Source organism: Parasteatoda tepidariorum, chromosome 3 (genome assembly GCF_982258835.1).
Source record: "Parasteatoda tepidariorum strain Cologne lab strain chromosome 3, Ptep-v5.0, whole genome shotgun sequence".
Classification (NCBI taxonomy): Eukaryota; Metazoa; Arthropoda; class Arachnida; order Araneae; family Theridiidae; genus Parasteatoda; species Parasteatoda tepidariorum.
In genome coordinates this window covers 3,353,499-3,366,631 of record NC_141757.1, presented here as the reverse complement: position 1 = coordinate 3,366,631, position 13,133 = coordinate 3,353,499, and the positions used below count along the sequence as shown (strand labels likewise).

Genomic DNA, 13,133 nt, shown 5'->3' with positions numbered 1-13,133 from the left:
ACGGTAAGTTAGTTAGATACAGAGAAGCATCGAATTATATTATAATAATATTGAATGGCTCGGAAATAGCTTCAGAAAATCTTTCGGAAGTAATAACCCGGAAGTCTTAATGCGAATTTTCTAGCGCTGTTAATGTTTGCCGCTGTCTATGCTTAACTTTAAATGGTCAACCATCCATATGTGTGTAAGTGTTACATGATTTCCTCATCCTCCATACTTTCCCCTTCTCCATCGCTACGGTCGTGGCAAATCTCGCTTTTTTTTTTTTTCTTTTTTTTTTTTGGAAAGTGGAATATTCTGTCCCGGGGAAAAAACAAGGTTTGCTGAAAAATTAGCGACAGACAAGAGGAAAGTGAGAAAACCGTGTAACCTTGAGACGTTTATTCCATCTACTAGGAATAAAGTAATGTATTAATGACATTCGAAATAAAGCTTTTATATTAATTACAGTAACTACCATTTTCATCTTTGCAAAATTCTATCCGTACATTTTCTATCACTTACATACTGGTGTAAGAAATTATGAGAATTAGCAGACGTGGTCGATTATCTCTGGAGCTACTGAACCAATTTTAATGAAATTTGATGAATGTACATACATTGATACAATACAAAGGAAATAACCATTCAACAATTGTAATACACAAGCATGACCGAGCGCGTAACACTCATTGGAGTTAGAGCCCCTGAATCAGTAAAGGAGCCTTAGTTGGAGTCGGAAGCTATGACAATTCAGGATAATTGCCAGAGAAAATGATAAACTGCCTTATTTCAAGTATGAAATCATGCTGCAAGGCCTGTAAGAGGGAACCCTACCCCCTAATAACCCATTTTTTTTTGTTTATTCTGCAACCACTGTTTCATACCTTCCGACTCCAAAGAGTGTTACTCATGATCATGCATGTGTATTACAATTGTGTAATGCAGGGGTGTCAAACTCAGAAGCAAATTTGGGCCAAATAAACAATGGTTAACTTTAGGTGGGCCTCAAAAAAAAGTTAAAAAACTAATCAGTGTTTACAGAAACAAATATTTTTATTTTGAATAGTACATTGTAATAAGCATATATAAAATAAAATTATTGTTTGACATCTCTTCTCTGCTACTATCTTTCCTATTTCGGGAGAAATTTTATTGGCCGAGACTACTTTCAAAATTGACCCAACGAGAGCTATTAATATGGTTTCGGACAGGAGAGAGTTGTTTTCAAAAAAAATTGCTCGCACTGATAAGTACTTCCAAACATGGAAATAATTTCATACGCGAATTTCGAGTATTTTCAAACCTTGCCTGTAAATGTTTGTAAAATTCAAGCACACCCACTTCAATGAATTTTGTCTTCAAATTTGAGTCGCACTGAATCTCAATCACTTCCATTTGCATATTACTGGGTACTGAGTCTATATTTATTGAGAAAATCGAAGAAAACAAACAAAATTTGTCTTCCAAGGAATTAAAATCTTTAAACCTTGTTTCAAATTCTGTTCTAAGATTTGAAATTTTTTCTGCGTATTTTTGATAAGATGCAGTATTCCTGGAATGGCAGGTGCCGCCAGCCAATTAGAATTTTACATTTTCACGCGTACAATTTAAAACGATCCGTTTAGTTTATAAATAAAGTATATTATAATTTAATATGCTAGTTTCCTTTCTAATTCAAGTTTCTATTTTATTTTTACTTTGCGTTGGATATATTGACTGGGCCGCAAAAATGTTCATCTCTGGGCCGCTAGTTTGACACCCCTGGTGTCATGGTTATCTGTATTGCATTGCATCAATGTATGTACATTCATCAAATTTCATTAAAATCGATCCAGTAGTTCTGGAGATAATCGATCCCGTCTGCAAATTCTCATAATTTTTTACAGTGTATTAACATAATATAAATGCAAAAAAAATTATTATACTTATTTATTAAACTCATATGTGCCAATTATTTTAACATATAATTACCCATGGATTCCGGCATTCCAACAATCACTGAGTATTCTATTAAAGATCCCATAGCATCGGAGAATACAATATCATTCCATATTACATTTAAATGGGAGGGTTGTGGACTCTGGATTTTTATCCACTGTTGATTTCCTATGGGTGGAACTAAAGAAAAAAAAAATCCCGTTATTATTTTGCTTCACGGTGGTTGATTTGCTATTCGGTACAACCGCACCAGCCAAAAACATGAAAATATTAAAAACCCTTAATATTCTAGGAGTAAAAAAAAGTAATATTCAAAACTGTAATGGTGACTTCATAAGGATAGTGTAATGCCTCTGTTAATCTATATTATTGTATTATTGTTTTTATCTAGATTATTGTCTAGCATTAAAGACCCACGACTGGGACTTTGATCGGCTTAGAAGCCCATTATGGACTATGCTTAGAACTTAGAGCTTATGCTTTAGACTTAGAAGCCCATTATGGTATGCTTGATAGGTCGCCATCATTAAATTACGATAAAATAGCAATTTTTGGGCTTCTGTGAATGCGACAATAATTGTCAATCTATACCTTTATAAAACACGTAATATAAAAAGAAAATTTGAAGTCAATTCCTATTTAGCTCAACAAATAAAATTTTTATTTCAGTTACTTTTTATTAAATAATTAAAGAACTTTCTCCCATATAAAACTAATATTAATGAACTAAATTTAATGAATGAATTAATATTTGAATAAACTGTATTAACATCCAGTGTTATCCACAACAAGTTTAAAAGAAAGTGTTTGAACTTGAGTGGGTGAATAAAAAGTATTTTATATATATATATACATATATATATATATATATATATATATATATATATATATATATATATATATATATATATATATATATATATATATATATATATATATATATATATATATATATATATATATAGGGAGAGTGTGAACTAATAGTAGGAACTGAAAAAAAACGATGCATTGTTGCAATTAACAATCTATCTATATTATATAAAACGCTAATACGTATGTATCAATAAAACCGATGATATTTCTTTTCTCGCGTTGGCAACAGTTTTCATTTTTAATTGATAGGCTTCGGCGCGCAAGAGCACGTAGTGAGCATCATATGGCTAATCTATATTATATAAAACGCTAATACGTTTTAATTGATGGGCTTCGGCGCGCAAGAGCACGTAGTGAGCATCATATGGCTAATCGGGTGAATTCTCACCGAATTATCAAAAAAATTCTCACAAAATTATCTTCATCGAAGCCGATGCTTTACATCCGGCGTTCAGTACTATTTCATATTGTTTTACAACACATGGTTTTAACCCTCTGGTGGGAAAGACTTTAAAACAAAACTTACAACAGTTACTTTTCTCAACAACTGAATTTAAGAAAAATATGCGAACTGTTTTCAATTTCAAATTAATATTGAAATGCACAAGTTTAGAATTTTCTACAATGAAAAGTTTTCGGAACTTCAGTGTTCAAAAAAGTATACAAAAGCTAGACGTTAAGAACGTATCCAATGAGCGAGCAAAGCGAGCATCGGATTGCGAAGCAATCCTAAATGAATTGCGAAAGCAGTTTCGGGGGTTGGCGAGCGCCAGAGAGCAGGGGCGAAGTCTCCTAGTTATTTTTGAATTATGCTCAATTAATTTCAATACATGCTAAACTATGCCTGATTTTATTTTCAATTAAAATGTAAATAATGAAGCAATTTTATCCAGTCGCTTTAGTGCATTTAAAAAGACGTAGTTAATTTACAAACACAAAAGTATAAAATACTACCTCCAGCAGGCAGTAGACAGGAAGTGGGGGGTGAGGCCTGCTCACCCTTCTTGGTGACACCTTCCCCAATGGCTCTCACAGAGATTTTGTAGTCCCGTTCAGGACGCAATCCTCTGAGTGTTATCTTTTGTACTTGACACACATCGTTCACTTTCACAGACACCTCACGATAACCTAGATACTGAAATTAAATTCACATTCATTAATACTTTTATATCATGGAGGAAAAAAAATACTTATAGTCCCTGGCTCAATTATTGAACGCACTCTAATTGGACGCATTCTAATTGGACGCACTTCCATGTAAAATCTTAATTATCAGGTGATACTTATACAGCTTTAATGTTCGATATCTTCAATCACGGTTCCGTAAAACGCTCCTAATAAAATCCCATTCAAACGAACATTTTTATTTACTATGAACGGAATCTATTTTATCCCTGCATTAAATATATAGTGAATAAAATTGTACTGTTTGGCACTGTTAGATGCATTGTATTTTGGTTTATTTCGCTTTAAGTAGTGTCCTTTTATTTCTTTGTGTCAATTTATTGTTCATAACAATATGGACTAAGTGATCCCAAGCAGCCGAAATATTTTTTTTGTTTGTTTCTCTTTTTTTTCTTCTTTATAACCGTCGTTGAGCAGTCGACCCAATGTTGGGTTTACGACTACTAATGCTCAACTCCGTAGCCTTGTAATTTTAAACTCAATTCAGAAGACAAGGGTACTACTGGTTTTTGATGACACAAACTTGCATTTGCGTTACATGGAGACGAAAACATCCCACGGTGCATCACATGATCCATCTACCACAGAGGATATTCACTTCAGCACTGCGATTGATGGGAACCGGGTATGGAATTCGTATCGACCAGCTATCGTTGGGATTTGAACCCGGTTTATCTTATTGAAAGGCGAACGCTCTATCCCCTGAGCCACCACGGCCAAATTAATATAATGTTTCTATTAAAAGAAAAGGATGCGCCCATTGATTCACAAAAGTTATAGTCTGAGCCGTGATGGCTGGGGAGATAGAGCGTATGCCTTCCAATGGGGTGAACCGGGTTCGAATCCCAGCGATCTCAGGTCGATAAGACCTCCTCATCCGGCTTGCACCGACCACAGTGCTGACGCGAAATATCCTCAGTGGTAAACGGATCATGAGTTAAAGTCCCCTCGCAGTCAGGCTAACCGTGAGAGGTCATCGTGATTTTCCTTTCCATGTAACGCAAAAGAGAGTAAGTTCCGTCAAAAAAGTCCGCCACGAAGGCGAATTTTTGCCAATATTTGATCTAGGAATTCCCTTGTCTTCTGGATTAGGTTCAAAATGACAAGGCTGAGGAGTTGAGCATTAGTAGTAGTCGTAAACCCAAAAAATTGGGTCGTCTGTTCAGCGACGGTTATTTATACATAAAGAAAGTTATAGCCTGTGTAACTTCTCCGGCTGATATGGAAACAAGAGAGAGTTCATTTTAGAAAAGGGGATCAACCCTACCTGTACATGAAATGGGTAAACCATAGTCACCGAAAGTGCTCTAAGCAAATGGCGAGGAGAATTTTCTAGTTAGACTATATCACAGGATATCGTCCTCAAATGAGCCATCCCAAGTCAAAATTTTTGATGGAATAACATTATCTTGATGGTAACTATCAGTAATTCCAGCATGAACCATCATCTTTTTTGATGGTACCCAACATACGTGGCCATCACTTCAATTTTAGAATTTGGACTGATGTTTGATGCTTCAACATAAGAATGGCAACTTGTTTTGATGGTTTGTTCTTTTTGAACCATTACGAATTTCTATCATAGTATCTTGGAAATCAAATATTGAAACGATCATGAACAACCATCATCTCAAAGTTGGAATTTGGTCTCATTTATGATGGTTCAACATAAAAGAAAGCCAAATTGTTTTGATGGTACATTCCTGCTGAACCAACAAGAATTCCCATTAAACATCCATGGAAACGTATAGTTGCACTATTATGAAAAATCACTAATTTCCGTCATAGTATCTTGGAAATCAAATGTTGGAACGATCATAAGCAACCATCATCTCAAAATAGGAATTCGCACTGATTTATGATGGTTCAACATTAAAAAAACCAAAACTGTTTTGATGGTATATTCCTTAGAACCAAAAAGAATTCCCATTTTTAACCATGATGAAAATGTATAGTTGGAACTATCATGGACCATCGCAGATCAACATGGATTGTTGGTCCACGATAATCAAACTTGTCTTGACGCCTAGCCATCATACTATTAAAGTAGCATTTTCCATAAGGGAATGATGGAAGTTTGTTGGCATATCAAAAACCATGAATACATAATTGAAAATGTTGCATGATGGTGACCATCATTGAAACTAACATGAACCATCAAAATCTTTTGATGAGACCATCAAGAATTTTAACTTGGGATGTTATGCATGTTTGATAAATAATGAAATGTAGCTTTTCAAAAAAAATAATAGCAACATTACGAAGAAATTGAAAATAAAATAGGGAATAATAATAAAATTATTTTACCTCGCTCCCATACTCAACAAAATAATGAGTAATTTTAGAATTAGGATTAGCAGGTAGACTCCAGCTCACATCAGCCTCCGTACTTTTTTCTTCGCAGTTCGCTCGAACATTTGTTGGGGGACCGGGAGCTAAAACAAGATCTAGTGAGCTACTCTACAGTTTGTGTACAATAGTTTGTATTTAAATAAATTTTTATACTATAGTATTTGTATACAATACAGTTTGTATACAATATAATTTGTAGTTTAATTTAAACCCCTACAAAATCGTACGCCTAAGATTCTCATCAGATTGTAATAATAGTTTGTCTACGGTTAGAACTCCCCTCGTCCACAGAGTCTGAGGCCCACAGAAGCTTCATAAAAGTGAATGCTCGCAAAGGAAACATGAGGGAGGGAGAGAATATGCTTCTGTGTCCCAGTGAATATCCTCGGGGCACGATGCAAGCAAGGCAATTCAGCAGCTACTGCTTCAAATATTATCTGTTATCTCAGGCAAACATTTTTTGCCCGTGCACCCTACCCTTCTAAGAAATTCGGAAGCGTTTAACTGCAACATCACTACTTCCAGGACTTGAAAACGCTAAGATTTAAAGCTATACTTTGCTTTATTATTATAAAGTTTGTTCGAAAAGTCATTAATTTTACCGAGAAACAAATATGAGTCTAGTTGGTAGAGGTTGACAAAAGGGCTGCTATTCCTCAATTTGTCTCGTGACTCATAAGTGCTAAGGCGAATAACATTTGATAACTTCAGGTGAGTTGTCAACCGTTATCCTTGCCTGTCAAACCTATCTCTAGTCAAGTCTCTCAATGTTTATTCTGAGAATGGCGTTCTTAAGAAGAAAAGCCATAGTTTTGAGAAAATTAAAAGCATTTGCGGTTTAACTTTTTAATACTTAAAAGCTTGCAATAGTGCTGCATCATCTGACATGGTGCGTAGCGTTTTTAAAAAGGTGCTTTTAAAAAGTGCTTCATTTTCCCTTTTCGAGAATGAGATTTTTTTTCTTTACCATGTCGATTTTCGTTGCGTATTGCGCAAAAGCCTGGTTTTCACATTGTTTTATTCAACGTTTTCACAATTCATTCAACCACAATCCATTTCGGCGTATCGTCGGTCTGTAACGTATGATCATGTTACATGTTTGATGAAATGCATGGGAATGACTAACGAGCTGGGTTCGGAGAGATTCTTGCACTTTCTTGTGCAACTCTGCCGCATGTTGCAAGATATTCTCAATGTCAGGCTTCATTTTCCACCCACTGATATCGAACCGATTGATTAAGTAATTCTTTACGCATTAGCCTAGAGATGTGTAAGCTCCTCGCAATAAGCCAGAAAATGTCAAGGAGATCATAAAATAGTGAATAATTTTCGAAATAGCCCGGTGCTTTACATATTACAGACGACATTTGCAACGAGACAGATTTCTTAATAAGCCTACTTTTATAACAAAACTGTTGAAACAATCACCTTCGGCAGGCGTGTGTATTGGTTCACTGTCGTTACTCTTTGTTTCACCTGCTTCTGTTTTCAGCTGAACCGAAACAGAGTATCGAGAGTAGGCAGTCAGACCATATACTTGCACTTCAGTTGGCTGATTCCATTCCTTCCGACTCTTACTGCCCCGTAGAATATCGTGGATGCGTCCACCACCCTCACATTGACCGGCAAACTTCCACACATATACTGCATAAGTAGTTGGTCCAGGATAAGGTGCGACAACTCGCCACTCAGCAAGATAATCCGTGGAATTTTCAACTTTTAGAAACGTGACCGTTGCTTCTGGTGGAACTGTAGGTAAAAAAAATTATTGAAAATTACAGACTGATTTGAAAACTCATTCAAAGAGGAACGGAGCGAAATATAATTGCTCCTTTTATTCTATTGATTTTCAAAGTTAGTTACGAAATCCATCAACAGATGGCGCTGCAACTAGGAATTTATGTAACGATATATTCTACTCTATGTTGGACATTTCTAACAAAAGTATTTTCAAAACTGGTCTTCGAATTGCGTGAATTTATGGCAGCAAAAGGTGGTTATTTAGAAAACATTGTTTTAGGATTTTTTAATGTTAGAAAGCGCCATCTGTTAACGATCTTCATAACTAATTTTGAAACTTGCTAATAATAATATTCTAAATAAGAATACACATATATTTCCTTCTCTTGTAAAACGTATTCAAAGAAAAACGGAGAGAGACATAAATGCTCATTTGGCTCCTTTTATTCTATTGATTTTCAAAGTTAGTTACGAAATCCATCAACAGATGGCGCTGCTACTAGGAATCTATAAAACGATGTTTTCTATTCCATGTTAGACATTTCTAACAAAAGTATTTGCAAAACAGTCTATTAATGTTGTCTTCGAAGTGTGTTAATCTATGACTGCAAAAGGTGGTTATTTAGAAAACATTGTTTTATGATTTTAAAAGTTAGAAAGCGCCATCTTCTAATGATCTTCATAACTAATTTTGAAACTTGCTAAGAATAACATTCTAAATCAGAATACACATATATTTCTTTCTCTTGTGAAATCATAGTTCACTTTCGGGACAAATAATGTGTCTATTTTGAATTAAAGCAGGCCAGAAAGCGTTTCAAGAAATTGTTTTAATGTTTGGCTTAATGAAATCCGCGTATAAGTCGCCAGGTGTTGGGAATATTACATTTCGCTCTAATTTCTTCAACGACTGTTATTAAGAACATTATTATCATGTTGCTTGAACCGTCTACGAAATTTTATTTCTCGTTGAAATTGACGTAAATTCGAACACGGTCTATATTTTATACCCAGCAAAAGTATTAGTAAATAATCACTTTCGGCTTATTCAGATCAAATTACTTATTATAGAACCAATAGGGCCATTCACGGTAGCTATTGGTTCTGTTAACATATTCGAGATCATTTATAGCTCTAAATTTATATAACGAAATTATCAGGTTTAGTCTGTTATCATGTTCTATTGGCGTGCTTCGCAATCCCACAGAATGTTTCAGACCGGGTGGAGTTGCTGTTCGCCAAAATGCACTTAATGAGATTCCTAGTGATACAAGATGAATTTAATAACTAATCTCATTCCATTCAATGCAATATCGATCCATGTGAACGTGTTCCGAAGTGGACTGATTGTAAAGATACGGTTCCCAGTAGAACACCGAAGTTAAGCATCACTGGCTACTGACAGTAAGCTTGTAGGTGACCACTTTGATCAGCCTGTGTAGGGACGAAGGGTGAGCAGTATCGGTCCTCGTTAAACTGTTCTACCGTTAAGTGCTCGACATCGCTGGCAGGTCGTCGGGCTACCAAAGTTGGGGAGATATTTTCTCTGCCCAGGATTTGAAATTGCGATGGCATGTCATCGGACCATCCTCAGGGTTGTATCGCCAATAGCCCATTGTGCAGCTCTAGTGCGAGGTCAATAAAGTACCAACCTCGTATGAACGGGTCACTTTTTCCGGATATTATGGTTTACTTTGAAACAAGTAATATAAAACAAAATGTTGTTAAAGTCAAGTCCTACTTAGGCCAAAAATTAAAAATTTTATTTTGGTTAATTTTTCTCCCATATGAAACTAAAATTAATTAATCAAATTTAATGAATGAATTAATATTTGAAACAAACTGCATCCACTACAAGTTTAAAAAAAAATTTAATTGAACTTTACAAACAAGATATAGGGAGAGAGAGTTAATTAATAGTAGAGATTGAAAAACAGTTGAAACACTCTCACCTGCAATTCCAGTTCTTGTCGTAAACGTGACTGATGGTTCACCCCACCCCTCCACCGTGCTGGCACTCACTTGAAAATTGTAGTTCGTGTAAGGGAGGAGTGGGAAAAACTCAAAAGTGGTGTCATTAGTAAAGACTGTTTGCAGGCGATTGTCATCAACCGCATTCCACTGTACTTTGTAGAAATCGAGGGGACCATTCATGGGCTGGGGTTGGAGCCACGTCAAACGGAGGTACGTTGCATTTTTGCTTGCATCAGACACACTCCTTGGAATGCTGGGAACTAAAATTGAAAACGTATTTTAACAAACAGCTTTCATTGATTTCTGATTGGACTCGGTTCAAATAATCTTTTCACGGATTTAATGGATGCATCGTATAAAGTTTTACATGAGTGGAACCGGCAGTTAAAATACGCCCCAAATTTAATTGTACACCTAATCTTAGCAGACAATATTGTACTTATATTGTTTACAGGATTTCAATTTGTAGGAATTCATTTACCATTAAATTTATGAAACTTCAGCTGAAAATAAGATAGCACTCCATAAACTTTCCTTAAATTGTGATATTATTTTCGAAAAATCTCCTTCTGGAATTTATAAAAATCTATTGAATTGTAAAAAGAAAGTACAAATTTAAGTACAATAAAAGAAATGCAATAAAAACAATTCAACAAAAAAGTTGTGATCGCCTTTTTATGATCACTGGTTACTCAATGGTCAAATGCTTTTTCTTTCTGGATTGGTTAAAGTCCACAACATTTAAAATCATGGGTTGCATAAAACTGTCTCCATTGATGTTTGTCGTCGGATTGGACTGCCTATGTACGTGTTTCAAGACCTCACAAAATACTTTTCCATCTTCATATTTATTTTGAAATCACCGTCGAGCCAGTCATAATATGTTCATAATCAAAAGAATATAAAAATACTTTAAATTATTAGGGTAGACTATACTTGAGGGTGCCCCCGCCAAGTTGTGATCGCGATTGATCGCCAAGCTAGGCGATGTTGAAAACCAATCGTGATTCTGATTGGTTTAGATTTTAATAGTGATTCTGACTAGTTTAGAATTTAGCGTTGTTTTTAAATGAATTTTTAAATGTAATTTCAAAGATCCGTTGGTTCTACTTTGGATACCGGCTGGTAAGGTTATTTTTGCTTCTGGTACTAAAATTGAATACTGTCAATAAGATAAATCTTAAGTTTCTGTACGATTTTTATAACAATGAAAAAAAACAATGATTGACTTGTGTATGAATGAAGGTTTAATTAGTAATAGATATAAATGTCCTGTTTGTGGGTTACCACGGCGTTACGGGCAAACAAGTATGGCGCCAAGCATAAATTGCCAATTTCGCCAAGGGGCACCCTCAAGTATATTTTTCCCAATTATTATTATGTAAGAACATTAAAAATGCCTGCTAGTGAAAATAAAAGTAAAAACAGCGGTCGCCACAGCAACGCATGCACACACTGTTTACTGTGACTCTTGAACAGAGTTGAAAAGTGTGTAGACGCCATCACCCATTTTGTCAATCTATACATCTATACATAATAATAAACGCGGCTGTGTGTGCGTCTGTCTGTAATCACAATATATCTCCCCAGAAGCCGCGCCCAGGCACGAAACTCGACACATAATTGTGTTTTGACATAATGAAGAAGTATTTTTTTTTCTTTTTCAAAAATTTGGATTAGTTTTTTAGTTATCAGTCATTTTGTAAGAAAACCTAAGCTTTTTCGTCTTCAAAGAGCCATATTCAAAAAACTATTAAAAAATGCATATCTCTTATAAATGTATGCTAATGCGAACCTTACAAATGAAATATTAATTTTCGACAACTTAAAGGAATAATATACGAAGGAATTAATAATTTAATTGTAAGGTTCGCATTAGTTTACATTTATCAAAGAGGAGAAAAGTTTAACTTTTGTTTTAAAAATGTGGCAACATATTCGATACGTAAATAGAACGCTTCGCTTTGATATATTTGTCGCTGTTCATCTGGATGTGAAGACAAAATTGCAGGACAGGAACACATTAATTGTCAACTAATCTTCAGATTTCCTGCTATGTCTTAAAAAACTTTATTTGTGAAAACCTTTAGCGTGGCGGACAACTGGCCGCCTTAAGCGGCTAGTGGGTAATAAAGCTTCCTAGAATATCGCCTCTTGCGCATAGCATAAACGATACACCGGAACCATTTGATGTTTTTTGTCGCTTACGTTGATTTTTCTATAGAACTGCCGACTACTTCCGACAATTTTTGCAAATTTAATTAAAAAAATGTTATGCTTCGCATGCTTGTTCAGCACGGACGGTAAAATCCTAGAATATCCCAACCCTCGACGACTTTTTGAAATATCGCCAAATTGGCGATTACTACTAGAATCAAAGTTGTATTTTTATTATTTAAGCAAAACAATCTCAATTATTACAAATTTATTAAAATATTTTTAATGAAATAAAATAAAAAAACAGCTTGCAATAAGGTGACAATACATATCCCCGAAATATCTTCCAGAAAGTTCGTCGAGATTTCAAAAAGTTGCTTTTTGAGATTTAAGAAAAAAAAACGCCACGGGTATCCACCAGCACGGTATTTAAAAAACGTGTTGCCAACCAGAAGGGTATCAAAGAAACTTACTTCCGATTTTCGTTCTCACTCTTAGGACATCTGAAAATCTTCCATAACCGGCTTCAGTCTTTGCTCTTACAGCAATGTGGTAATCTGTGTATGGATTGAGACCATCAATCACATACGCAAGTTCATTGGTGGTATCATTATGCGATCCCCATTGGATGGTATAGAATAAAATGGGTCCTCTGTTGGGCTGAGGAGCTTCCCATATTACTTCAATGGTGTGATTCGTCACGTGACTCTTAACCAGTCTCTCTGGAGCGGAAGGAACTGAAAGAATCAATATTACAGTTTATTCTTTTTGAATGGAGTTTATTATTTGAAATTATACTAGTTTCTAATGGAACATGGCTAATGGAACATGAACAGATTTTCAATCGGAACCATAAGAGTTTACAACCGTCGTTGAACAGTCAACATAATTTTTGGGATTACGACAACTAATGTTCAACTCCGTAGCCTTGT

General features: G+C 35.2%; 1 protein-coding gene across 9 annotated transcripts in view; it reads right to left on the bottom strand.

Moving 5' to 3' along the window:
• The window catches only part of LOC107454124 (phosphatidylinositol phosphatase PTPRQ), a 124,052-nt gene that overhangs the window by 35,754 nt on the left and 75,165 nt on the right, over nucleotides 1-13,133 (bottom strand). For all 9 annotated transcript variants that reach the window (XR_015432352.1, XM_087158602.1, XM_087158601.1 and 6 more), the window contains 6 exons: nucleotides 12,675-12,938; nucleotides 10,023-10,304; nucleotides 7,759-8,079; nucleotides 6,286-6,413; nucleotides 3,748-3,928; nucleotides 1,954-2,100 (listed from right to left, as the gene is read on the bottom strand). Coding sequence is in view for 8 of the 9 variants with exons in the window: in XM_087158602.1 (XP_087014728.1) it covers nucleotides 1,954-2,100; nucleotides 3,748-3,928; nucleotides 6,286-6,413; nucleotides 7,759-8,079; nucleotides 10,023-10,304; nucleotides 12,675-12,938 (1,323 nt within the window). In the remaining variant the exon portion in view is untranslated. The remainder of the gene's footprint in view (nucleotides 1-1,953; nucleotides 2,101-3,747; nucleotides 3,929-6,285; nucleotides 6,414-7,758; nucleotides 8,080-10,022; nucleotides 10,305-12,674; nucleotides 12,939-13,133) is intronic.